The following is a 26,147-nucleotide window of genomic DNA, read 5'->3' on the forward strand; positions in this document are numbered from 1 at the left end:
AAGTTCTTAATTGACACTTAATACACTTCTTTTTACATTTCGCAACTTCTTTTCTACAGACTTTGTTGACTCCAGTAAAAGAAGTGCTAAAGTCTCCTATAGAATCAGCTTCTTACACTGTCCAAATTAGAGTGGCTGGGATTAGGCATGTGGCACTGATTCCTAATCAATCCCTTGTTTTGTTATCTTTGATGTATATTCCTGATAAGACTGATTACACCAATTAACCAAATTGTCTGGCTGTGGATTGCCATACACAGTGGCGACTGGCAGTGTTTGAAAGGATGCTGAAAATGCTGAGTCGATGGAAAACTCAGTGACCGAACAAGCACAGGCAAGCAAACTGGCTGTGTTCAAAGGCTTGTAGCATTATTTCACTTTCCGAAAACAAGGGGTGGTGTAGCATGAAACATAAAAAAAAAAAAATACCTTCTTCACAAGACTGATGTGTCTGTGTGCAAGTCTTGTTGTACATTTTCAGACAGAGCAATTCAACTAAAATCATTCAGCTTTTGCTGAGATGTCAAGATATCTATTTTCAATTCCTTAGCAGTGGCCTCTGAATCCATCATTGTCTATTCATTATGCATTACTCCTACATTTACAGTTTCCTCTGCAGATCCTAGAAATGTTATGGAAAGAAGTAAGCTTTACATATATTTTCTAAGACAAAGTGTGTACAGTTCATGAAGACAGTGTATATGGTTTCTAAAGAAAGATGTGTTGGACTCAAAGTAGAATGGCTTTAATACATATACAGTTGCATACCTGCTGACTGGGAAACAAAGAGGCCTTTTGGGATGACCACTTTATCTTCGGAGTTCCTGGCCCAGTCAACCATGCCTTTACGACCCTTCATGGGGAAGTTGATGTCAGTCATCACAGACACTGCTGGAAGTCTCTGGATGCTGGCCACTGCAGAATTCAACAAACAGACCAATGAAGAAATACTGATGATCAATATACTTTAGAGTATTTATGAGTTTAAAGATTGTTTCATGGAGAGTCATTCTAGTTCCATTTATCAAAAGTCAGCCTGTAATGAAAATGTTTTCACATGTTCTTCCTGTCTCGTGCACACAGGTCACACGTGAACCATAATTTTGAAGTGTGTAACACACACACACACACACACACACACACACACACACACACACACACACACACACACACATACATGTATGTTTGCTGCATAAACACTGTATTACCATGATTTTATATTGATATGTATCTGTCTTACTAAAAAAAAAAATAGTTTGACATTTTGGGGAATAGGCTTATTCACTTTGCTGAGAGTTAGATGAGAAGATTGAGATTGCTTTCCTGTCGGTATGGTAATATGAAGCTGAAGCCAGCCGTCAGTTAGCTTAGCTAGCGCAATGACTGGAAACATTTCTATTTCTTGGCTGGCGGCAGTTACTTTCAACAGGTCCAGGTAAACTTTTGTCCCCTTTCCAGTTTTTACCGTAAGGTAAGCCAAATTAAGCTAACAGGCTGCATATTTACTGTGCAGATATGAGAGTAGAATAGTCATCTAACTCTCAGCAAGAAAGCAACAGTAAGTAATACACAAGTTTTGAAATTATATGTGAGTGAATTTTCTATTTTTATTACAGTAATATAAATCAAACTAATTGCTAACCAACACTTCTGCTTTAGCCTACTCTTTAAAAGCACAATTTGTTATCCAAAATACTCCTGCAACCTAAATTTAAAACACAGGATTGGAGCTTGTTATCACTCTCAAATTGAGAGGCAGATCTTTAAATATTCTGGCTAACACCACTAAACAATTACATCTAATAGTTACCGATTTATTCAGATGCTGCTAGAGATCAGAGATCAGGAGTATGACAAGTCTATATTTTCAGAGAAATACAGAAATGTTCATTCATATGTCAAACTAAATTGTGCATGTGCAAATCACTGGGCTTTTATTGCATTCATGTTCACATTTACCATAAAGTGCAAATAAAAGCCACAATTGGCACCTGACAACTGGTAGACAGGTAATCTCCTTAATCACTCTTTCCTTTTCTCACATCCCTGCTGAGGTGGCATAAAAGGCCAGTGCATGTACTATAAGGCAGTGACAAGGAAAATACCCAGGATCAACTGGAAAGGCCTCAGCTTTACAAGGGGAGGATAAAGCTGTACTGTTCTCTACCTGGTATCACATCCAATCACAGTCAGGTGGTGCTTCAGCGAGGGGAATCTGAGGCTAATCCTACCATTGATGCAAAAGCTCTATTGTTCCTTGTGCTCTGCCAATAATACATTTAGAATCCTGGCAAGACTCCACATTTGAGTGAAATCTGTGACAGAGGGTGTGTCTGTGCGTTTCGGATGATCCAGCAGCGGTCACGAAATCACATAGCGCCTCGAGACCCGCCATTTGCAAAGAGGCCTGTTCACAGCACCAGATGTTGGGAGCAGCAGTGGTGTGTGTGTGTGTGTGTGTGTGTGTGTGTGTGTGTTTGTATTGGTGGTTTTAGTCACGGGGCACACTGTGAAACACAACAGGGTGCTAGGATGACTGTCTTTCAGAGTGCTGGATAATTCTGCAGGTAAATGGGGCTTTGCACTTGCCTGATGGGGCTAGACAGCACAGATAAAGTGATCATTTAGGATTGTGCTGCTTCTGAACAGCGATTCAGTGCACTGAGAGTATTCTGTATGGCTCATTTTCATAAGAGGGAATTAAAAGCATTGCTCATTACATCTGAATGCATTCATGAGAGGTTCAGCATTAAGTAAACTGCCAAAGTCAGACAAAACAAACATTTTGCATGGAAAATTAATTAATGAGCAGTTGCAGCCGTTGCATGTGTTTGTAATTGCAATTAATTGCTATTAATGTCAAAAAAATTCTCTCGACCATGAATTACAGCCTCACAATAGACAGCCACAACTAAAATGTCAAAAGCACTTGATGTATTTCACTTTTAAAATGGTGTTTAATTTTCTAAGATGTCCTATGCTTCACTTTGTCCTCAGAGTGTTTGCTTGTAGAGAAAGTAGAAGTTGCTGGAGCAGAGAGCCTTTCGCAATCAAGGTTATTTGACTAAACGAAGGAGGACAGAGGACGATGCAGCGGTGACAGCCAGTATTTATCTAGGTGTCAAGAGGCTGCCATAAATTAGTGACGAAATGATGCCGCAATATCTTACTCAGCCAGATGCTCTCCACTTGGCTTCCAACGATGGATCCACAAAACTTTCCATTCCTTTAATCAAAAGGGCCACGTGGCCACCAGGGCACTGTAGAGTGAGCTGAGAAATTACTGTGTGGCTGGCTATCCAAGGCTGTGCTGTATCCAGGGGAGAAAGTATTATCCTGAAAACTCTGTGTTCCATGTCTTAATCATGTATTAGCAAAATAGAGTTTGGTATATTGACTCATTTTCCAAATACACAGTAAAATATGACCGAATGAATGCACCTTTTATATAAATGCTCTATAGTCTTAGACCAGCAGCTCGCTCTTTTGGTCAACAAAAGTTCCCCACCTTTTGGCGGCCACATTTTTCACCAAGGAGGCTGAAATTTGCCATGGAGGTGAAGTGTTTGTGAGTTCATGTGTGTGTGAATGCATGAATGTGTGGATGCATGCACATACATGGTCACAGCTATTGCAAATTTGCGCTTGTTTTACCATAATGAAAAAATTTGAAATGTTTTTTTGTGACATTTTTTCAACAAAGAGGTAAAACATCATAATCAGTTCTTGCACTGAAAAATTATCATTTTTGTTTCAAACAAACAGTCACGGCCGTCACACACACCCAAACCACGCCAGAAGCTCCTCGCCAGACGCTGATTGGTTCTGGAGGCTGGTAGTTCGGACACAAACGCCTTTATGGTGCCTGACAAGACTGATTATTCGTGTGATATGTGATCCTGCGATTCTCGCGTGATCTTGTGATATCATGAGAATCCAAATGCCGTGCAAGGTAAGCTCATTATCAAATAATTATCCAAATTGCTCAAAAGCCAAATAGCCCCTCTGCCTCTGTGCTAAGATTTTCCAAAAAAACCTTATTCAGAAATATGCCTGCCTCAGTCCTGCATAACCAAAATGATAAACGTGCTGCACTTTCTTCACACGTTCCTCAGGAGTTGTTGTGTTTTTTGAATCAGACATCACATAATTTTTTCCCTCTCTATTATTTGATGTACAAACATTCAAATTGTACATAAACCTCAAATCTTGTATGTCCTCAAATTACTGTGTCGAAAAGTAATCCTACATTTTCAGTCCTTTTCTTTGAGTTATAAAAGATACAAATTATAATCAAATTTATTTCAGTAAACATCCTTTTAACGGGTTGAAAATGTATAGGACGCAAAGGATGAGAACTAAAAATACTTTTCAAAGATAAAGATAGTGGACTAAGAAATGTGTCAGTTTTTTATATTTCAACTAAATTAGTCTCAAGGAGAAGTGGGGCTGTCTGTTTTATTAGTAAAACTGATGATGCAACATAGCTGCAACTTATTAAAAAGGTGCATAAAGTAATCAGGAAGACTTCAGTCACACATGAAGAACTATAAGATGCAAAAAGACAACTGGAAGCTACTTGCTTTGAAAAAGTTCTTAATAATTTAGCTGCACATATGCATGTATTTTATCTATGAAAAAGTCAAATGATACTAATGTTGCCACTTTTTCCCCTACTGCTTAGGGAGCAATGCATATCAGTTGTATCATTGTTGTGATCCAGTCAGTAAATCTTTCTATCAGGTTTCATTTCATTCATCACACTTATTTTAGCACCAACACTTAAGTCTTAAATGTTCAACATTAATAAATAAAACAAAATATTAAAACTATATGTCAGTGTTTTTAATATATTCCAGTGCCTACAAGTTATACCAAAATCCCATCACTGTTATTATCATCGATTACAGAGTAGTTTCCTCATAAATCCAATCAGAGTACTTTGTGAGAAGAACTGTGTCAATTAGACTTACTGGTGGTTCTCCATGTTTTGGCTCATTTACTAAAATTGACAAATGCATACTATATTATTGCAATATAAAATATCACAATATTGTAGATGTTTGTATTTTTAATAAATCAGCCACTGTTTTCTATAATTCCAGTACACATATAAAGATAAACTTTATAGCAGGTTATCTATCTCAATTAACATTTTGTATAAAAATGATATTGCTGCTCTTATACAGTGCAGTGACATCTTTTTAACTCAGGCAAATACATTTTTGAATAGATGCCCCTTTAAATGCAGTACCACACAACAATATATCATAACTTTGATAAGTTAGAAAGCATAAAACATTATGGTCACTTTAGTGGACTGATTATGTCAAGTTTCCGTACGTTTTATTTTTTCATATTGTACTGAGTAAAAATATATATTTTGAAATTACAAAAATGATGGTATGCTTGGAAAATAATCAGCAGTAAAATATATGTGGTTTGTGGAAAATGAAAAAAAACAACTCTAAAATAGTCCTTCAAGAATAGGCCCTAATTATGCCAGTGAGTGCTTTCTGTATAAGACTGAAATAAAAAACTGAGTTGCATCATCGCTCCATGTTTACCAGAAGATTTTCTGTCGCATCATGTCTGACACGGTTTAATCCACAGTCTCACAAATTTAAGCCGATGCTCAACAGTCATATGGCTGACTAATACAATAAAAGTCAAGTATTTCATTCTGCCCAAGTAATTTGTATGAATCTAGATAAAACTGTTAATTTAGAGTCAGTTTCACAGAATAAATTGCATATTGTGTATAAAGCAGAGGTCATGTGTTAATGCTTTTTCAAGCCATTGTGTGCCATTAAGCCAAAGTGGAAGAAGTATAAAACAGGGGAAGGGCACAGAAATATTCTAAAGCCTGTGACATAAGTCATTAAAGCTTGGCATTACGAAATGCATTCAAGCCTTATTTCCAAGCGTCCATTACTTAATTTGCTTCTCATGGTGCTTCATAATGGCATTTTGATGGGTGCATTCATTGCAACATGTTTGTTTTGCTATTCTGGGGGGGGCTACATATTCATCAAATCATATGACATAAAGAGCCACTGAGTGTACATGTTTTCCTAGAAGTGGGTCAAATGTTAGCTATTGTAAAGAATATGAGGAAGAAACCTCACTCCTCCATAGGAATTGCCTGGCAGCACAGCTGTACATGCTCACAATCACTTGCATGAATAAATCAAGACCGCAGTTCTATTATTCCATTCCAGTAAGACACCATTTATGGCTGAGTAAGAAATGAAATGCCACAGAGACCTCAGATCATCGAAGAGGCTGTGCGACAGAAGCAAAAAGAACCCCCGAGAACATCAGGGAAAAGAATAATTGCTCAAAGACTCACTTTCATTTTTTTCTTAAAGACGGGGGAGTTATAATCTGGACCATAATCAGTGGTGCAGAAAAAAAAATGTTTGCAAGCTCATTACAGCTGCAAAGAATAACTAATCTCGAAAGGAACTGACAATCTTTTTTCTGCTGCACTTCTGCACAACATGCTCTGACGTACGCTCTGCTAATCATGTCTTTCTCAAAGGATGCAGATGCAGTGCGACACCACACAGAATTTCTTCACCTTCAAATATGACAAATATTTTAATTGATTATTGCAAAAAAACTTTGAATCTATGCATGAAAGAAAATGTATGTATGATGAATGAAATGTGTGTGTTAAGAAAACAATACATAACATAATGCAGGTAAAAACAATCGTATGCACTTTCTATTGTATTCAAAACCCATTTGCTTTACACAATTATAAATTACTTCATAATTATATTTAGCTTGTTTAAAACCTCAAATATCAGTAGAGTATGAAATAGCTCATATTTGAGGAGTGCTATGTGTGTTTCTTCTTTATAGCTCTATTAAAAAAGAGCTCTCCTCTTGTGGGGGTTCCTACACTGCTCGCTCTTTATATTGGATTGAGTGTTAAGTGTTTTCATAGGAATTTAGCACATTAAGACCACAAGCTCAGTTTAATTAACATTATCGATTAGCAGTAATTTTACCCCCCAACCTTACCACGCACCATTTATCCTAAATGAATGATGGTGGGGAAATTGACACAAGGAGTAAGCAGAGCACAGGGATTATGTGTCCATTTCAAACAGAAATAACTGGTAAAACAAGCTCAGCGGCTGTGGGCCAGTTCTTACCCAAGTTCCCAGTCATCAAATAGGCATTGTGGAAATCCTTCATGCCCAATCCGACAATGTGGATGAATTCCTCTATGACCTGCATGAGCTCCACTGCTCCTGGATAGATCTGTACAAGATAAAAAAGACAGGAAGACATTTTCATTTTCAACGGTCGGTATCACCGGAAGATGGGAGTGCGGGGCATAACATAAAAATAAAATAAGACAGCAAATAAAAAAAGCAGGTCATAAATACATAATAAAAAAGAAATAAACTTCATGTATATAGTGAAACACAGAAGCTGCAAAGAACGTAAAAACACAACATTTAAAATTATGATAGCCAAATAAACAGTAAAGCAATAATAAAGCAAAAATAATTGGAATAGAAGAAAAGAGAAATAAGAAATGTATTTGCAGAAGGTCACAGAGTTACATACTGTATATTTAGATTGTAAAAATGTATTGTGTTTTGCAATAGACTACACATTTTTTGCACATCATTTTATATAAATGTCATGTAAATGTGATTAAACATCTAGAGTTGCACTATTTTGGTAATTGATTGATTGTTTAAGTTGTTTTTAAAGTAAAAATGACAAACATGTATTGGTTCCAGTTTTTCAAATGTGAAGATTTGAAAATACAAAATAACCTATTTGTACAGTAATATTTAGCCTTGAGTTCTGGGAAATTGTGATGGGACTTACAATTATTTTCTGATACTTTATAGATAAAAATGATTAGAAAATAATGGGCAGATAGTTGCGGTCACTATTGGACCATCCGTGTGACATCAGCATCAGAGCGATAACCACCGGCTTTGTACACACAGTTGCTGGTTGTCTCCTCTTCTGAAAGCCTCTGCCAAGTCACGGGTGATAGCCTGGGTTAATGTGACTCTTCATGAACAGCAGCACTCAGTGAGAGAAGGCAGAGGCAGGAATTAAGCACCATGGACAGCTTCATAGCTCGACCAGCAACACTGCTGGTCCCGTCAGCTCTTTCCTCCAATGACCTTCAAAAGATTGGACCACTGTCATAGCTGCCAATCTAATGGTGATAGGTCAGATCTAATAAAAGGCTTTAATATGGGGGCCACCAGTTTTGTCCTTTGACTGGGATATTGAGAATACTGATTTAAGGACTGTGTAGCTATACACGAAGAGATTTATGCAATACATGTGCCACTTTCAGAAAATATCAGCAACCAAGAACAATGCTGTGATAACATTTCAAAATGTCTGTTAGAGAAATGTGTCATGTACAAATATTAATGCAGGACTTAATGATAATGAATGTGTAAGCACACAATGGTGATGTCAGGCAATTAGAAAGGCCTTTGAGTGGCACCAGCAATTAACACCTCACTCTTGATATTCAACAAACACCTGAGGCAGGTTTTTCCCTCCATGCTAACACCTTTGGCCTTTACATGTGCTGCTGCTAAGCCAGGCAGGCGGATCACTGATGCTGAAGTTGAGAGCCTCTGACACAGCAGAGTGAAAGCCATAGTGGGGGAGAAGAGCACATCACGTCGCCCTTCCGGCATGCCTGACGCACAGTGCAGTCATGCTCATTCTGCTGGTCTCCATGGCAACCATGAGATGTGAAGGCAGCGCAGGGAAATGGCTGCAGTGGAGGTTCTGTAGACAGAGCTCTTCCTTTCCTTGCCATGGTAACAGTGACAGGAGGTGAATATATAGTGATCTCTGTACAGAGCCAACTCTACAGCCAGTGAAACCCCATAGTGGGGTGTTTCATGTGAGTGTTTCGAATGTCCACAGCGTGCAGCGTGTGGGTGCTGACGAAAACTATGGAAACTGAGTTCGGAACACTCATTAATGCAAGAAAAGCCAGCAAGTGAGAACAATTGATAACTGTGAAGTCCAAGCATCGTCTGTTGAAATCAGACGATGTCACTTAGCCGCTGTCCTCTTGGTGGAGTGCGGAAACCTAAGCAGCACTCCTTGGACAGGCACATTAATAACGATAGAAATAATTAACACGTATCTCTTCTGGGTGTTCAATCACAGAGTTAACTTTTTTCTGTTTTTATATTTCCTCTTCTATGTCTGTCTCCATCTCTGACGCATTCTTACTGACGAAACTGCTCATTTGTTAGCTTTTCTAACTGGCCAAACTAAAGCTGCAGTGAGTAAACACCTAATTACTGCCTGTAGAGACAACCAGGACTGGCACTCCTGGCAGAGTTTGAACTGCCTGCTTTCTCCTACCATCTAAGTTGAAGTCAGGCATGGAGAAACACAGAAGAAAAATAGGTCTGACTGATTTTAAGACACCCCCTCATGTGTCAGTGCAGGTGATATCCAATTTAAGTCAATTTACCAGTGAAGGTGACAACAGAGCAGATGCCCTCTGCAGACTCTGCAGTCATCTCAGATGGTATCTCTGTCATAGTCTGGATGCACGTGATTTCCGAGTTCAGGTTGTCTCAGACACCAGTGGCAGTTTTGAAAACGACATTTTCCACCTCTTAAGCTCAATGATGTGTCCGACAGAGGACAGAAGCCAATCTCCATGGATAACCACAATGCCGAGAAAGGGCACCGTTCTGTACTCAAATTTTGATCTACAGTACAATACATCACTGCAGTGCTGCAGTCTGTTGGCCCTACATTTTAATTGGATAATGAGACTATGTTTATTATTATACTTCTTCTCCATATGACGGAACTGCCTTACAATGTCAGAGAAAGGCAGACAGGGAATTAGAGTCTTAGGTAGAAGCAATAAAACGTCAAAACTGTTTGTTTCTATGATAAAATTCAACTGAAGTAATGGTCTAATGATAATCCCACTGGTTGCTGTGATCTGTATCAGCTGGGTGAAACAATGTGTGCAGTAGTGAGTGAGTCCTGCAGTGTTAATGGTTGGATAGTCTCTGTGGCAGTGCTACTGCCACCAAGTGGAGCTCTGAGGAACTAGCTTTCTAAATGAGGCCAGATGTCACACCTGCTCAATGACCTCTCACAATGATATGTATAAGTATAACATCATCTCAACACTAACCTGACTTTTCTTCATCTCTGCTATTCAGACAGAGCAACCTCAAAAAAGCTTTAAGTCGATTTGTTTTGAGTCGCACAACATTCATTCAGCAATTTGAATTGTTTACTAAGTGCACAGCAACATGCTTACTTTTTGCGCGTCTTCCCATTTCTCCTTATTTTCCTCCTCCAAGAGGTTGCTGATGATTTGAAAGAAGTTCTGTGGAGAAGATGAAAGGAAAAAATAAATAACACACCCACACACAAGTATTACGGGCACTGAAGCAAGATGCTTTTTAAAATCATGACACATAAACACCATGCACTCAAAGAGGACTGTTATGGACAATAAACTGACATTTCTCATCTCGGGGATTTCTATGTGGGAATAATGACGGTCCCTGCGGGGCACAATAGCACCAGGAAATTTGACACTGAAACCATGATGGTTTCATCAGAGAAAAGATGGAATTTGTGGATAAGCTCTGAAAATACACCTTGAACCCCCCGCAGCTTGCAGCAAACACTCAATGCTAGAGGAGAGAAGCACAAGCTGCAATCAGAAAGAAAGATGAAAGGGAATGTGTGAGCAGCTGTGTGGATTGTCTTCTTCTGCAGCAGGGTCTGCTCAGGGTGCATGCCTGCAGTAGTAATAGGACCCCTGTCTGATCTTTAGCCTTGTTATTTCATCTGGTCTACGATGTGCCGGAGGGAGTGGCTCTTTCTCTCTTGACACAGGCTATCTTGTTTTCTACTTGAATGCTTATGCTCCCTCTGGTGGTAATGTGCCCACTTTAACACTGCATTAGCTCAGAGACACACGGAGGGGGTGGGCTGGCTGACTGCTCTCCTGTCTGCCCACACACACTATGGAGCTCCCATAATAGCCAGAGACAGGATGCTTTCCTCATCTCATAGATTTTCTATGGTGGGAAATTGGGTAAATGGGCCCTATGTTTGCCTATCCATGGGCAGCACATTTGGGTTTCATTCCTGCAGAGTATTAGCAGCAGACCACATAGCTTACATCCAGTGGAAACTGTTGATAAATGTGCATTAAAGCAGCAGACAAATAAAAAGAGCGTCCCTGACATTTTGTAGTAAATACCACTGCGCTTTGGACATGCATAATTAAGTGAGTTCAACATTTTGTTGATTTAATTACCTACTTCCTAACCTTAAGTAAAATCTGTATGCCAATTAATTCCTATCACATTCAACAGATGCTCAAATACGGCCGCATGTGTCTAGAATCACTGTCACTGGCATTACTGATGATAGATGTCTTGGTTGTTTGTGTTTTAAACTATAACACCTAATCAGTGGCGGTTTTTGGCACGGGCCACCCGGGAAGCCGCCCGGGGCTGCATTTTATCATGAGTCATGGGGGGGCGCAATGAGCACTTGAAAAAAATAAAAAAATCCTCTGCTCCGCAAAGCAGTTTTCTATTATCTATCATTTCACTGTGTGGGGAATTGGCAAATCGGCACCCTCCTTGCAGCTGCAGGCGCCCTGCTTGCACCCCCTACTTTCACAATGAAATGGACTAGTCCGTAACGTTGCGGGGGCGGGGCCCGGCGTGAAAGATAAAAAGAAGACATGTTTTCGGGCAGTAGCAGGACCTTCATCAGTTCCCGTGGCTGATGCTAGTCGTGGTGGTGTCGGTGACAGTGGCAGTGGCATGCACAGTGAGGAGGAGACAGGAGGAGAGAGACAGAGATGAGGGAGTGGTAAGCACAACTCCCCTTAAAACACTTAGCCCCTTGATAAAACTGAGCCAAAAACTGAGTGGTGGACAAACTGTTGATGATAACACTACAACAACAAAAGACGTAGGCATGCTTTACTGTATGATTGCATTAGTAGCCTATATAAACGTTGCACATCATGCAAACTTTCTTAATGAGAATTGTAGCTTTTCTATCTGCTTAGGCAGACAAAAACTCATGATAGACCTCTTCAAATTAAAGCACAGGACCTCTTGAAATGATAATGTATGTATATATATATACATATATATATATATATATATATATAGAGAGAGAGAGAGAGAGAGCTTGTTGTATACCGTTTTATTAATTTATTAATCTTGTTAAATTTTGTATTATTGTATATATTGTTAGCACATTTATGTATATAGTGTATATTTATTTTAAGTTCTGATAACCTATACTGTCATATTTTGTTCAGAATTGATGTTCATTGTGGAGATTGTTCACCTTAAAAGTGTGTTTCCTGTTGTAATTGCAATAGTTAAATAACTGGATTATCTTAAGTGTGTTTTTCAAATGCTCTAATGAAGGATTTGTGCAATTGAGAAATATAAGTTTCTCTTTGACTTATCTTCTTGGGGGGGGGGGGCGCTTGAAGGGGGTCTCGCCCTGGGTGTAGAACCGCCACTGCACCTAACATTATGGGTATTTTGGGATGTTTAAAATATCCAGTAAACTTTTTCTCATAATATATAGAATTATGAATGTCAGTGCAAACAGCACTGTGTTATGGGACTTAATAATCTAAGTGAAGCAGAAGTTTTTTCTACTTCCATACAGAGAATGGCTGATGGGCATGCCTCATACTTTACTAATTTTCCGGCACTACTTACATCTCCATGCAAAAGAACAGCAACAAAACAAGCTTGATACAGTAACAACGCTACAGAACTAAACTGGAGAATTAGGTTTTTCATTAGCACACATACAATATTCAAAACATGCTTTGCTACCATCAAATAGCGAGCAAACATTTATTTCCTACCCATTTAGCTCTCTTTTTTATCCCATTTACCTCTAAAAAACAGCATAAGCCGAACACATTGAAACAGGCTCACAGGACAGCACAAAGACCACAAAGAGGCCTAAGAAGGGCGTCTTTGAAAATGACATGGCTCTGAGGACATAAACTATGTTGTTGGTGATGAAGGTGGAGCTTTGGCTATAATCTCCTCATCCCATTGACATAAAGAGGATCAAGACTGCAGTCAAGCCCAACATGATGAGATGAAACAGCTTAAGATCGGGAGATATCTTGATACAATAGAGCTGTGGGGTGCATTCGTCAGCTTTTCTGCTATTTCAGACATTCAAACATATTGTTTCTTATATAGTACAGTGTTGGGAGTAATGTACATCAAACATAACTCTTATCCAGTTGATTATTTTGTCACAATAGATACATTACACCACCATACAGATCCATCCGTGTTATAATAAACCCACTGTCCACATACTTGCACATCATCTGAAGACGGCTCATAGCTGGCTCTCTTGAAGGTCTCCGTCACATTGCGAAGGATTTCCACGGAAGACAGCAGGTCACCAGCGTAGAAGTTTCTCCTCTGCGTGAGGTCCAGCAAGTTTTTTGTGACCTGGGACATCCCATCCCCTGCCAGCATTCTCTGGCCCTTTGCAAGGTGCCCCTGAACCTCCAAAAACAGGAGAATACAGAACATGGGGCATCTGTGTCCTCTGCAGGTTTTGCGAGATACACGCTTAACTACACATTTAGAGTAAATGGAGTGCAAAAAAATCAGAAAGAAAGACTCCACTCTCTAAGGCCCTTTATGCGACACTTATATCTAAGCCAGGCCGAAATGTATTCTGCCTCACGGATGTTTTGAAATGAGCCAATATGAATAAAAAAGTTAACTGGAGCAGAAGACACACACATTTAGGCAGAAATTGCACAGTGAAATGACATTTCACATCATTGCACAGGCTTTATGTCCATAAATACACGTTCACAGGTGCAGCGCTATATGTGCTGTCTCAGCTCTTCTGAATTATTTTATTTTTAACAGTGATGGAAGGTTACCAAAATTACCTATTCTAGTGGAAGTGCTATTGTGTTTCCAGACTAAAGGCAAACACACACACATGCGTTATTCTATAAAGCTCTCTAAAATGGACTAAAACCACAGATTTTCTTTGTGATCCAGATGTATCTTGAGATGAAAAAATGATGAAAGAGCTAGAGTTCACACCAGGTTGGTTTGGTTTAAAAAAAGAAGGAGATTCTATTAAAAAAGAAGATAGTCAGCATTCACTAAGGTTCCCTCAATTTGTCATCTGGTCCCTTGATGGTCCAGAACAAAAATGTATTGTAATGGATGTTATTTAAAATGCAGTAAAGTGCAAGTGAGGAAGTGCAACAGTGCATCGGGCTGAAGCAACAAAACAAACACGGATAAGAACATTCCATACACTCTAAATCAAATAGTTGAAAGGATTTACCGATGACACAGAGAAAAATGGCAAATCTGTGTTTTAATTTGCTCCTCTATTAAAAGTGGTTAATCTTTGGCTACGGTGTAATGAGAAGGAGGGTGATGGGGAAAACACGGGGGAGATAATTTATGAGGCATTGGAAACAGAGGCTGTGAGAGGAAGCTGACTTTGCACCTACTGATTGCTGCAAGTATCTGAATTCATTTGTTATGCATCGAGCATAGCTGGGCTGCTCCCAGAAGGCCATACCACGGTAATCCAAAGAGCAGCGTCGACTAGTAGTGCCTGTAAAGGGGAAGGAGACAGCGACAGATTTGAAGAGGAGAAGGAGGAAGGGAGCGAATGATGAGAGGGGAGATGAGTATGTAGGCGTGGGTGGGGGGGGGGGGTTGTAGGATTAAGACCAAAGGAGAGGCAAAGGAAAGGCAGATGGAAGTGGTGAAGTTGGATACAGGAAAAGGAGAGGGAGACAAAAAAGGAGAGGGAGACAGAAGTATTAATTCTTTTCATGAGAGACTTAGCTTTTTCCCTTTTGTCCAGTTCTGTTGCCCGTCACTCACCATCAAAATTGTATGTCGTCCGTTCAATTTTGCAGTGGAGTTGAAGCACATTATAGAAAGAGGGAGAGTGAGGTTTCTGGAAGGAAGGTGCTGCAGTATTTGAACAGAACCGTTTTTTGATTATGAGCAGCAGAGCAGGCCCATGGTTTTTAATGTATGTACTGTGTGCTGTGTTAATACAACTTATAGTGGCTTATTCAAGCATGCAGTAGCTCAGCTGTGATAGCTGTCAGGCATTTAAACAGTGATCCCAAAATAGCAGAACCACCCAATATCCACCCACATCGCCGTACACATCCTACATAGAGGTCCAACATCACACCTTCCCTGCTGTCGACCTGGTGGAGTGCACTTCACACATCACCCCGCCGCTCCAACACAGGTGCTTGACATCCTGAGAAAAACTCCCACTGTACCAAAACATTTCCCCTGGCATTTGTGCTTCACATAAACCCTTTTCTATCTCTCTCTCTCTCTCTCTCTCTCTCTCTCTCTCTCTCTCTCTCTCTCTCTCTCTCTCTCTGTCTTTCACACACTAACACAGACAGAAAGAGATCAAAACCACACCTTCTACGCCCACCCTCTCCACAGCTACTACCTGGTGATGTGCACTGAAGCCATGAGTGCACACCAAACATCGCTATATCCCAGGAGCGCCCATGCAGCACTGTGAAACAGCCCAAAGGGCAGCAGGAGAGGCCCACAGCTTTACACCACGCTGAGCATCCGTCTCCCACCAAACTGACTTTACCTTATTTACTTTTTTAATCCAGACCCCCATTGGTGAGGTCGCCAGCACGCAATAGAACATTTTTACATTGTTATTTGATCGTCTTTTAAGACCTTACACTCAAAAAGTCTATTTTATGATGGCTTGCTTCCTAGAAATTAGGAATTCACTTCAGTTTTGGTTCTGACATCCCTAAAGGTCACTTAACACTAAGAAAGACTCTGCTTTAAGTGGGAATTGGCAAAAATACACCAAGCAGTAAGAGGTCAAGTTCCTAAAATGACAGATGGGAATCTTGTTTTCGCATTTGTTTTAAAGAGCGGTTTGAATCAAGAGCTACAGAAATACTTTTTAAAGATGTTTGATTACCTTTAACCTATAGTATTATACTGTATTTTGCCATTTTAAAGTGAATTCAGCAGCACTGGAAGATACAAATTGCCCAAGCCACAATAATTTGAAAGTGTAATGCCTGAACCAGAGCTAATTTTTTTTGTTAACACAAAATGTCATACTTCACTTTTATATAAAACGTATTTATATCTGGCTCTCTCCTGGCTTGGATTTAACTGGTGGTGGGATCAAACAAGGTCAGAGAAGAGCAATGTGAGGCTTTTGCTGTGATTCTGCACTCTCCTTGCATCATCAGTGATGTATGTAGAGTAGGTTGAGTATGAAATATTGGTCAATGGAGATGCGCTTGATCAAAATCCAAGGCTGCACTTCACAGAGGCATTGACCTGTCGCTGTCCCATTGTTAAGGCATCTTCAACTCGGCTACCATTTAAGGAGAATTTGTATTCAAACAATCCTTCCCAAGATGGGAGGCTAAAACAGTGTTTACTGACTACAGAGTTACAGATAAGACATGTCTAAAAACTTTTTACGGATTTAGAGTGTTAAATATCACCCTTTGATGGAAAAGCAACTAAAATCCCTTATTTTAGTGAAATAAGCCTTGCATTATAACATCTACCACCAATAGTATCAAGACAATGAATGGACAATCACAATCACAAACAAAATTGCTCATTCATTCTAAAGGATGGTGTCTTATGTGTTGAGTACATGATCATTTTTCTCCACATTAACCTGTGAAGAGTTTGTTTAATAGCTTGTGGTGCTTTAATTGCTGCCTCTCTCAGTTGGGTGACTCAAACTTTACTTAATTGATAATTGATTGACATACATAATATCCTTTACACGCAAAATCTCTTCTGCAGGGTAACTAGTAACTGCAGGTGTCAGTAGAGGAAAAAAAATGCAAATATAATAAAAAGGGAAATGGATCACTAGAATACTAGATCACATTTCACTACTGGTAGTCAGCATATATGACGTTTAAAAAATATCAAAATACACTACTTATTCACTTTTATTTAATGATGTACAGCACGACAATAAATAAGAGTAAAGGAAAGATGAAGTACATCCTAAGAAGGAATTGTTCTTCTGCTTGTGTTTTGCTTTGACAGAAGGTCAATGCACTGCGTTTACCAATGTATGAACCTATGTTTGAGTGATACAAAGAGAACAAAATCATCTGCTGTGTGTGTATCTCCTCTCGACTTTTCCTCCCTTCTCGCCTCTGGTGGCAGTTGTCATCCATGATGACCGTGGTGGTGCTGACGCCCCTACGTTCCTATGATGACCTTGATGACAACAGTGACCACGGCTGAGTAGGCGCTGATGCCCCCCCCACACACACCCAACACATTTGGATGCTTCACCCAAGCAGTCTTTTCTGCATTCATGTCACACATTTTGTTATGTTGCCTTTGCTGATCAATATTTCGTCTTTGTTTACCCACTCTCAGCAGCCAATACATGTCTGACTGTCGTGGAAGGATGAGCTCTATCTATGAGGCGTTTTGGTTTCTTTTAACATGTTTCTCATTAAGGTTTTTGTGAGTTTGACCTTGATCCAATTACAGGTCAAAGGTTGTGAGGTTGTTTTTTATTGCTAGGTTCATAATGTGGGCTTCGTGACACCCGCTGACAATGAAACTGTGATTAATGGCTTTACAAATAAACTTGACCTGACCGGAAACGTTGTATAATCATAGTTTTTTTTCCCCAGTGGTCAGTGCCGGCTTTGACACGGGGAGGCACTGTGCTTACACATGAAATATGTCTGCTATCTGTTATTTTATCCTTTAATCATGACACTTTTCTTCTGTTGCAAATGCATTAAAGGTCCTGGTTCTCTGGTAAAGTCATATGGCACCCTGTGTGTGAATTGTTGTGCATACAGACGTACAGCGTCTAACCAACACTGAACTCAAGTCTGGTTTATTGTAAAATGCCAGAATGTTGACCTACTTCATGATCATAAAATCAACAGTACATAGACTGCAGTAATGGCATACATCTCTGTATTACGTAGTCAGTGCAACCCCTGTAACAGCATCCAAGTTCAGTTGCATATATGAAAACAAATGAGGGATAAATGAATAATTAATGTCCAGGGTACACAAACAATCTGTTTTAAATATAATTACAGTAATGTATTAATAGGATGCTGCTCAGTAAAGACCACTACTGTAATTAGTTTGGCTGGCGCCAACTGTCTCACCCTGTCTGATTGACCTGAATCTGGTACTTAAAGACACCTTTTGGTGTAAATGAAATATTTAATCAGCAGAGGTGTTACATGTTCAACAACATTGTACGGAGAAGAAGAAAAATAAAACAAAAAGCCCTCTCTGTGGGCTGAAAATAGCTTCAAACAGTTATTAGCCATAAAACTAATGTCGAGCCGGAAAGCTAATGTCATGCTAGTAAATCTCACTCTGTGTAACTTTGCCGCAGGTAAGCCATCTGTGAATGACAGCGCGTTTGCGGCTACATCTAGTTTGCCAGTTAGCTGTTTTATGGTTGTGGAATAAATGCCAATTCAGAACACCTTAGACTTTTTAAATGTTTACAACAGCTCAACATGTCAAACAAACCTGTAACTTTAGTCCTATTGTCTGTTTGTTAGCAAACTGACCTTCAACAAGAACAAAAGCAACCTGTATCATTGCAGCTTTAACAGAGGTTGCATTCCTTCTCATCCTCTCCCCTCTTTCTCCCCCCTGTTTTCTTCTTTTCAAGATCCGAGTGTTAGTCTCACCCTGTTGGAGAACTCACATCCTCTGCTCTAATGCTCTTCCCTCTGTGCACATATTAAAGCTTCTGCTTAATGTCTGAAAACAGATCTCCATGTGCTTTTCTTCAACAATGCTCTCAGATTCACAGTTACCATTTTTTCCATCCACTGCACATGCTGTGTTCTGACAGGTGTAGCCATGAGTTACATCACTCCTTGTGGAAATGGAATAAAAGGAAATGCACTTTTTCCTCAGATGTAGTAACACAATTGTGGCACCATGTATAGTTTTATTATCATGATGTGATTTTAGGCAGGCAACTTAAAAAGGTAAAGGACAGCTCTATGGCGGTGGCAGAAATCTAGCATTATTCCTCATAATGTAGCATAATTTGTAACTTTTATAAGTATTATAATTATGATGTGTATTCACACATTAATGATATAACAATAGTGTACAATTGCAGGGTAACTACAATTATAAAGTGACAGTTGCACTTGCTGGCTTATCAGTGTGATTCACACACCCTTTCTAGAAAATAAGTCACATTTAAATCAATCAATGACAAATTGTATTCCACAATTTTGTCGCCTTTAATGGGACGACCACTTGTTTTATTTCTTTCCTTAAGGGGACGAAGATGGGCGATAACAATATAAGAAGACAAGCCCAATTTCAACAGTGCACACTATACAATTTAGAAATTAGGCAGTGATAATAACCAAGTAATCAAGAAATGAAAGATATTGCTCATATCCTTACCTGTGGCATTGGGTGGGCATCTATTAAAGGCCAGTTCTCCTGAAGGCGTCCGTCTCCACACCATTGACACTGCATAGTCCTCGGGACAAATCTCATACGGCGCTGAAAAGCAAAGTGGTACAAGTGTAACTACGTTGATGCAGAGAGCTTTTCAGGATTTCCAATACCATGCAACGATTTCTTCATATTATATACAACGAGGTATGGAAATATAGGCGGTCAACGCAGAATAGTGTTGGTGAACATGAGCATGCTGCTTAAGGATAATAATAAAATGTGCCCTCTTTTTTAATCACAACCTTTGTCTGTAGGCACTATATAATTATATTAATAATAATGTTTTTGTGGAATACTGCGTTCTTTATTTCAGAGAATAGAAGTATTAAGTGATTTTATGTTTAAGACTCCACTTCATAAATAGATTATTTTTGAAAATCATATAAGCTTTGATGATAGTTGCATAACTCAGTATCTCACCAGTATTTCAATGACTTAATTTATTGGAATATATTCATACTAGTTCATCCCTCCTCTGTATCTGCTTATCGGCATCGCCTCTTCAGGTTCTGTTATTGTTATGTAACACGTCATTGACTCCACAGAGATAATCATCTCCTTATTTTCACTCAGATTTAAGTGCTATTATCCATTGGCTCACCTGGACAGCGTTGGTCACTGCACTTTCTGACTTCCTCTCCAGTGCCATCACATTGCTGCCCAGTCACTGCTGCCCCCTGACACACGCGGACTCGCCTCTGCCATCCGCCGTCGCAGGACTTGGAGCAGCCGCTCCACGGACCCCAAGGATTCCACTGGCCATTAGCTAAAACAGAATCATCCTCTGTTAGAAACAGATACTCTCAGATGCAGAAACAAATCAAAAGAATATCACATACAATGATACATCACTGTATGCAGATTTTATAGTATGCCATTCAAGCTTTATTTTTGATTACATTTATTTATTTTGCTATCCATGCATTCAGTTTTGTAGATGCAGTTGGTAATATTCCAAAAATTAACGAGATTACTTTGAATAATCAGGAGAATGTGTGTTTTATGGCTAAAGAAGCTGCTCTGTGAGGGGTGATTATTTGCCTCACTTTGCCAATATTAAAAGGCATTTATGCTGAAGTTTTCAAAACCAGCAGCATGTTTTATGCCCTTGTAATGAACATTACTAAATTGTGCATTAGACAAAAAAACAGATGCTCCCCTTCAGCGATGTAGTAAATCAAATGCCCTTGTCTGAAGGGAGAGGTACAAGACCCTGTGAGCAGGAAACACACTCCACTTTCATTTTAACCTCCGCTTACCCCCTTCTTCACACGTGCGGGAATATTTTGTGTCCTACAACTAACCTCTGTCAGGATTGCTTCCGGAAGAAAGACAAAACAGAAACCATCGTGACCTGTTGGCTAAAACTATCCGCAAGAAGACATTGATCAAACCCCAGTAAATACTGAAGCCTCTGCTCCACAGGAAAGCAGCTGATTCCATGGACAGATGCATGCTCATGTGTTTCAAAGAGCTCATTGTGCCAGCAGTCCTGGATAAATTCTCTCAATTTTAAAACACAACATGGATTCAAACCCTGCACAGGCCTTTTGTAGTAATGACTTTTTTTTAACCTTTTTTGTTTGTTTGTTTTTTCGAACAATTTCTGCAGTCTTGCAGCACACTAAATTACTCAAATACATGTTTTATGGTTTCTCAAACATTTATTGGGTTTTGCCATGAACTCTTTTTCTGTGTTCTACAAAGCAAGGCACCGCTTCCAGCAGTAATGGACACGGTGCTGACTTGTTAAATCAAGGCTTAGACTGTGTAGTCACACTTATGTTTGATCTCTCACCTCGGATACAAATAAGAATTGCTAAACAGGTAGGCCTCATTAAATGAATAAATTGTATAATGCATCCTCTCACTGTGAGGCAAACAACAGCATCCTCTGCTTCATTTTCATGAGCACAAAATGCAAATACGCATTCACAAGCATTTGGCACTATTTTAGTGGTCCAAGAGAGCATACGGTTGACTGGTGGTTGCACAAGATTTCCACTGACTTTCAAAAATTTGAGAGGAATCTATTTGCCACGCACATACCAGTGAAATACAGAACAGCTGTTTTAGGCTGCTGCAGTGAAAATTGCATCAGGAGATTATGGGAGTGCTCAGGCCCTTCACATGATCAGACAATTCAAAGCCTGCTGGAGACCACTAAGCTGACATCTTTGAGCCTCTAATACATCTATGATGTTGACAGACAGTTTGGACAGCTAACCCTGAATTATGTGAAAAAACATGCAGTATATCTAAATGGATTTTACAAATCCAATTGATAGAGCATGGTCTCAAACATTAGTCTTGATTCTTACAGCACAGCTGATTCTAGCTGCAGAGGTTTTCAGAACGCAACAGAAAGAGTATAACAGCTCAGTAAAATCAGGCTGCATATTTTATCTACAGTTGATAGTAATGATTATGGTTCTCATGATTGTAACGATAATGATGTCAATATGGGACAGGCTGTTTTTAGTCTCTCTTTTCCCCCATTTTAAATCATGATTTCGAATTTAGACATCAAAGCGGATATAGAATTAAGATGCTCAGGATTTTACCTGTGCAGTCAGGATTATGGCACTCTCTGCTTTCTGCCCAGTGACCGCGACACTCAGATCCCCCATGGGCGGCCGCTGAGCACTGTCTGGTCCTCTGCTGAGTGCCATTGGCACAGGTCACCGAGCAATCGCTCCAAGAGCTCCACTCCTGCCACTGTCCGTCCACTGAGGCACCAACCACAACCCAACAAGCATGTCCCATGTGAAGGGAAAAAGAGGGCAGACAGAAATTGGAGGAGATATTCAGATCACTATTCTCTCTCAGATTGAAAGCCAAAAAACAGACAAAAACATGACTCTTTGTAGATTTTGGAGAATTGTACTGCTGGTTTCCTAATCTGGTTAAAGTTTCCCAACATAACCGAAGGCAAAAGGCAAATAAAACATAAAAAGTGTTTTTGTAGGATGTCCTCATATTATGATTTAGGCTATTAAAATGCCAAAGGTACAAACTGCAGAATCTATTGGTTAGCTGCCTTCCATATTCCCTATCTGGGCAGAGGGAAAGTATCTGAGATTGAGTGGTTTTCACTGAGTCTGTTTCCAGAGCTAAAGCTAACATCTACTGTGTGTAAAAACTCATCATCACTAATCTGCTTAGCATTCACAGGCAATTGCGAGTAAGTGATTTTGATGTCAGTATTACAGTATTGACTCTCAACAGGGTTGCCTAAACTGCGTTATTGTGAAAGCACTTTTACTTTAAATGCACCACAAACTGGGCTGCCGTTCAGTTTTTTTACTCACCTTTGCAGTACTGTATTGATTAAGGATTATACACATGATGTGTGTAAGGTAAACTGCAATCATTCTCAATGATTCATCTTTTGAAATGAGTTTATGAGCGTTTACCTTTTACATTACTCTCCTCATCATGCCTGCAGGTATAAGTGTTAATATTGGAATATATTTAGAGAGCAGACAGATGATACCTGGGCATAGGGCTATGTTGCAAAGCTTAGTCTGGGTCTCAGGTCCATCACAGGCCCTGCCTCCATGCTGGGGAGGGGCACACATCCTAGTCCTAGTGCGGTGACCTCGGCCACATGTGAATGAGCACAGGCTCCACGGTGACCACTCCTCCCATACACCGTGTACTGCGGGCACAGAAAAGGTGTCAGGCCTAATCAATATCCCTGTCTCTGCTTTAGCATAAACAAACCCATAGCAAACTGCACTGAGCCATACATAAAATAAAATCAATCAAAAATAATCAGCAACAAAACTAATGTGAATGAAACACTGAGCACACAGACACTGTGGAACATTTAATAATAATAATAATATGAAATGCTACCCCACTAACAATGCTTCATACAGCCACAAAGGCATAGAATATGATAAATCAAGTCGAGGAGCAGCAGGTTTGCACAGTGTTACAGGAATCTAAAAGCTGTGGACCACAGGTGAATGTGGGCTGACAATGGTTCTGCAAATATGTCGTTACACCAACATACTAATCATGGTTATACACAAAGCAGACAGCCCGTAACCTGGTTCCAGACCTCTGAATCACTGCCCCACATTTTACGATTGGTAATGAAATGGCCACTCAGACTGAATATCAGGCCAGACAGCCCAAATTCAACAGGAAAATGTATCAAAAGTGTGTTTCCTCATTAGATGTACTGTACATGCCTGAGAAATTCATGAATAAATGTTTCAAAGGCTTCTTTTAATTAAAACAATTCTAAATCTCATGTGGCATGTTGTTATTACATGTTATACACTTCGGACATATACTGCCACTACAATCAAAATATTAAAAACTAAATTATTAAATAAATTAAAAACATCACCTGTAAGATGTCCCATTTTCAAACTCTTGAGCTTTGAATAAACACAAATTTAAAAAAAACTTTAATTTAAAGGATTATTTTGGCATGCGTTGAGTTTTGAATCATTTTCGGTATTTCCCTTTCTATTTAACAACATCATTTTCAAGCACAAGCATCACCATAATATATAATGCTATTGATAAATTTGTCATTTTCCTCAGCTGTCTATCAAAATACATATTATGAAATAAATGCTTTATAAAGGCATCATTCGTCTTGCATCTTGGTTTGCATGTAAGTTTAACTGGGTTCTGGCTGACAGATTGCAAGGCTTCATAGATCTGCAGAGGACATTAGCTATTGGCTCAAAGTTTTACTTTGGAGAGGGAAATATGGGAATCTGAGACCTAGACAGAAGTAAAACACCCCCCTGTCTTTTCTCAGCAGTTGCAGTCTTCCTTAATATTCACACAGTGATATGAAATGATCAACACACTCAAAATGTTAATGTTTAACCTCTATTGTTAGTTCCTAAAGCAACTGCTGGCTTCTTGATCCCAGTGATAAAGTGCATACTGACAGAACTGAAGGCTTCCACATGAACTTTAAGGTACATCAAACCCAAATCAGACTGCAACTATATTTTGGAACCAGAAGTATGGGTGTACTAAAGAAATGCTCAACCCACATTACAGTTAAAAAAATCCTTGTTTATCAGCTACAACGGCGTAAACTGCAATAGGAACAGCAGACTGATGTGGATGCAGCCGTTATACATTTCTAGGCGGTACTAGACTGAGGCATAAAACAAATGTAATTATTTTTAATTGAATTAACTAATGTTATTAAATAACTAATTTATGGAGATTGGCAGTGCACAGAACATATCTGGTGTGTTTTTTATATCATCTGTTGATTACAAACGTGATTGTAAGACCTTGGAAATGTACAGTATGTATGACTACTTTGTCTACAGGGAATAGATATGTTCCTCTTCAGAGGGGTCACTATCCACAGCTTTGTGCAGAGGCTTAAAGTTCCTGCAGTATAATAGTTGGATCTCAGGATCAGTTGTAGAGCAGTTGGATCTTGGGATCATGCCGATGGTTGGCCATGAGGCGGAGCTACCGTCTGTCCCTGCTCTGGCCTTCTTTTTGCTAAGTGTCCCGTGGTGGCCGAAGCATTTACTTTGAACATTTCAAGTTCAAAGCAGGCAGTCACCAAAGCTACTGTGGCAGTGATGGAATACGATTCCGCTTCTTTGTGTGTGTTTTTTCAATGAACTGGCCATGTGCAAACGTGGTAGAGGTGAAATTCTTGGACCAGCACAGGATGGTGGACAAAGCAAATGCATTTGCAAAGAATGTTTTCATTAATTTTTGGTAAACAGGGATTTAGTTATTTTAATTCATATCATTCCAGTGAGGTTTTAACTTTTTTAACTTGTAAGCCTTCCTCTTGTGCCCAACTGTATTCACCATACAATAGGCCTATTTTTTTCACAGAACAGTTTGAGCTAGTTTCCACTTAAAAATACAATCAAATCCATGCTTATCATAAAGCTGCAGTTCAATGCTTTTGTGCATAATATTGCACCTGGCTCTTATGTTTGTGCAATGCAAACAAAGGGTCAATGGCACTTGGAAATGCTTTTGCAATAGGTTTGCCTCTTATGTACGTAAGTACATTAACTTAACTGAGTCCCAATAGGTTACCACAGTTTATCTAGTAAAGAGACCTAATCACATTAAAAATGACATAGTGAAATCATGATCTTAATGATTTTATTTTGCTCTTGTTCTTCTTCTGCAATAGGATTTGAATATGCCTACATTTGAATATTTATAGATGTTACTGGCTCACTGTGAACGTTGAATCTTTTACATCAATGTGTCAACAGAAAATGTCTGACAGAACCAGTTTTTATTTGTCTTTGATTTACACTGATTATTCATAGGTAGGCATAGTGTCTGACACGTTGTTCAGCAAAACACTGAAATAGTTCTTAATAATTAAAAAAAAAAAAATTATTATTATAATAAATGAGGCTTCGTCTTTATGATCAAGTTGGCAATAATGTAGCATATTGTAGACTGGACCTCCCAGTGTTTTCTGCTAATGAATGCTTTGTTTCCATTGACACTATTGCTGCTTATTATGCCAATTGTTTTCCCTCTGTTTATTGTAAGTAAACACATCACATTGTGCATACCAACCAA

General features: G+C 39.3%; 1 protein-coding gene across 1 annotated transcript in view; it reads right to left on the reverse strand.

Moving 5' to 3' along the window:
* adgrb3 (adhesion G protein-coupled receptor B3) overlaps positions 1-26,147 on the reverse strand; it is a 117,171-nt gene that overhangs the window by 36,774 nt on the left and 54,250 nt on the right. The window contains exons 5-13 of the mRNA XM_078273675.1: positions 23,083-23,247; positions 22,151-22,315; positions 20,188-20,352; positions 19,530-19,631; positions 14,564-14,670; positions 13,389-13,583; positions 10,310-10,378; positions 7,167-7,275; positions 769-915 (exon numbers count right to left, since the gene is read on the reverse strand). Coding sequence (XP_078129801.1) covers positions 769-915; positions 7,167-7,275; positions 10,310-10,378; positions 13,389-13,583; positions 14,564-14,670; positions 19,530-19,631; positions 20,188-20,352; positions 22,151-22,315; positions 23,083-23,247 — 1,224 coding nt within the window. The remainder of the gene's footprint in view (positions 1-768; positions 916-7,166; positions 7,276-10,309; positions 10,379-13,388; positions 13,584-14,563; positions 14,671-19,529; positions 19,632-20,187; positions 20,353-22,150; positions 22,316-23,082; positions 23,248-26,147) is intronic.

This window comes from Sander vitreus, chromosome 17, assembly GCF_031162955.1.
Source record: "Sander vitreus isolate 19-12246 chromosome 17, sanVit1, whole genome shotgun sequence".
Taxonomy (NCBI): domain Eukaryota; kingdom Metazoa; phylum Chordata; class Actinopteri; order Perciformes; family Percidae; genus Sander; species Sander vitreus.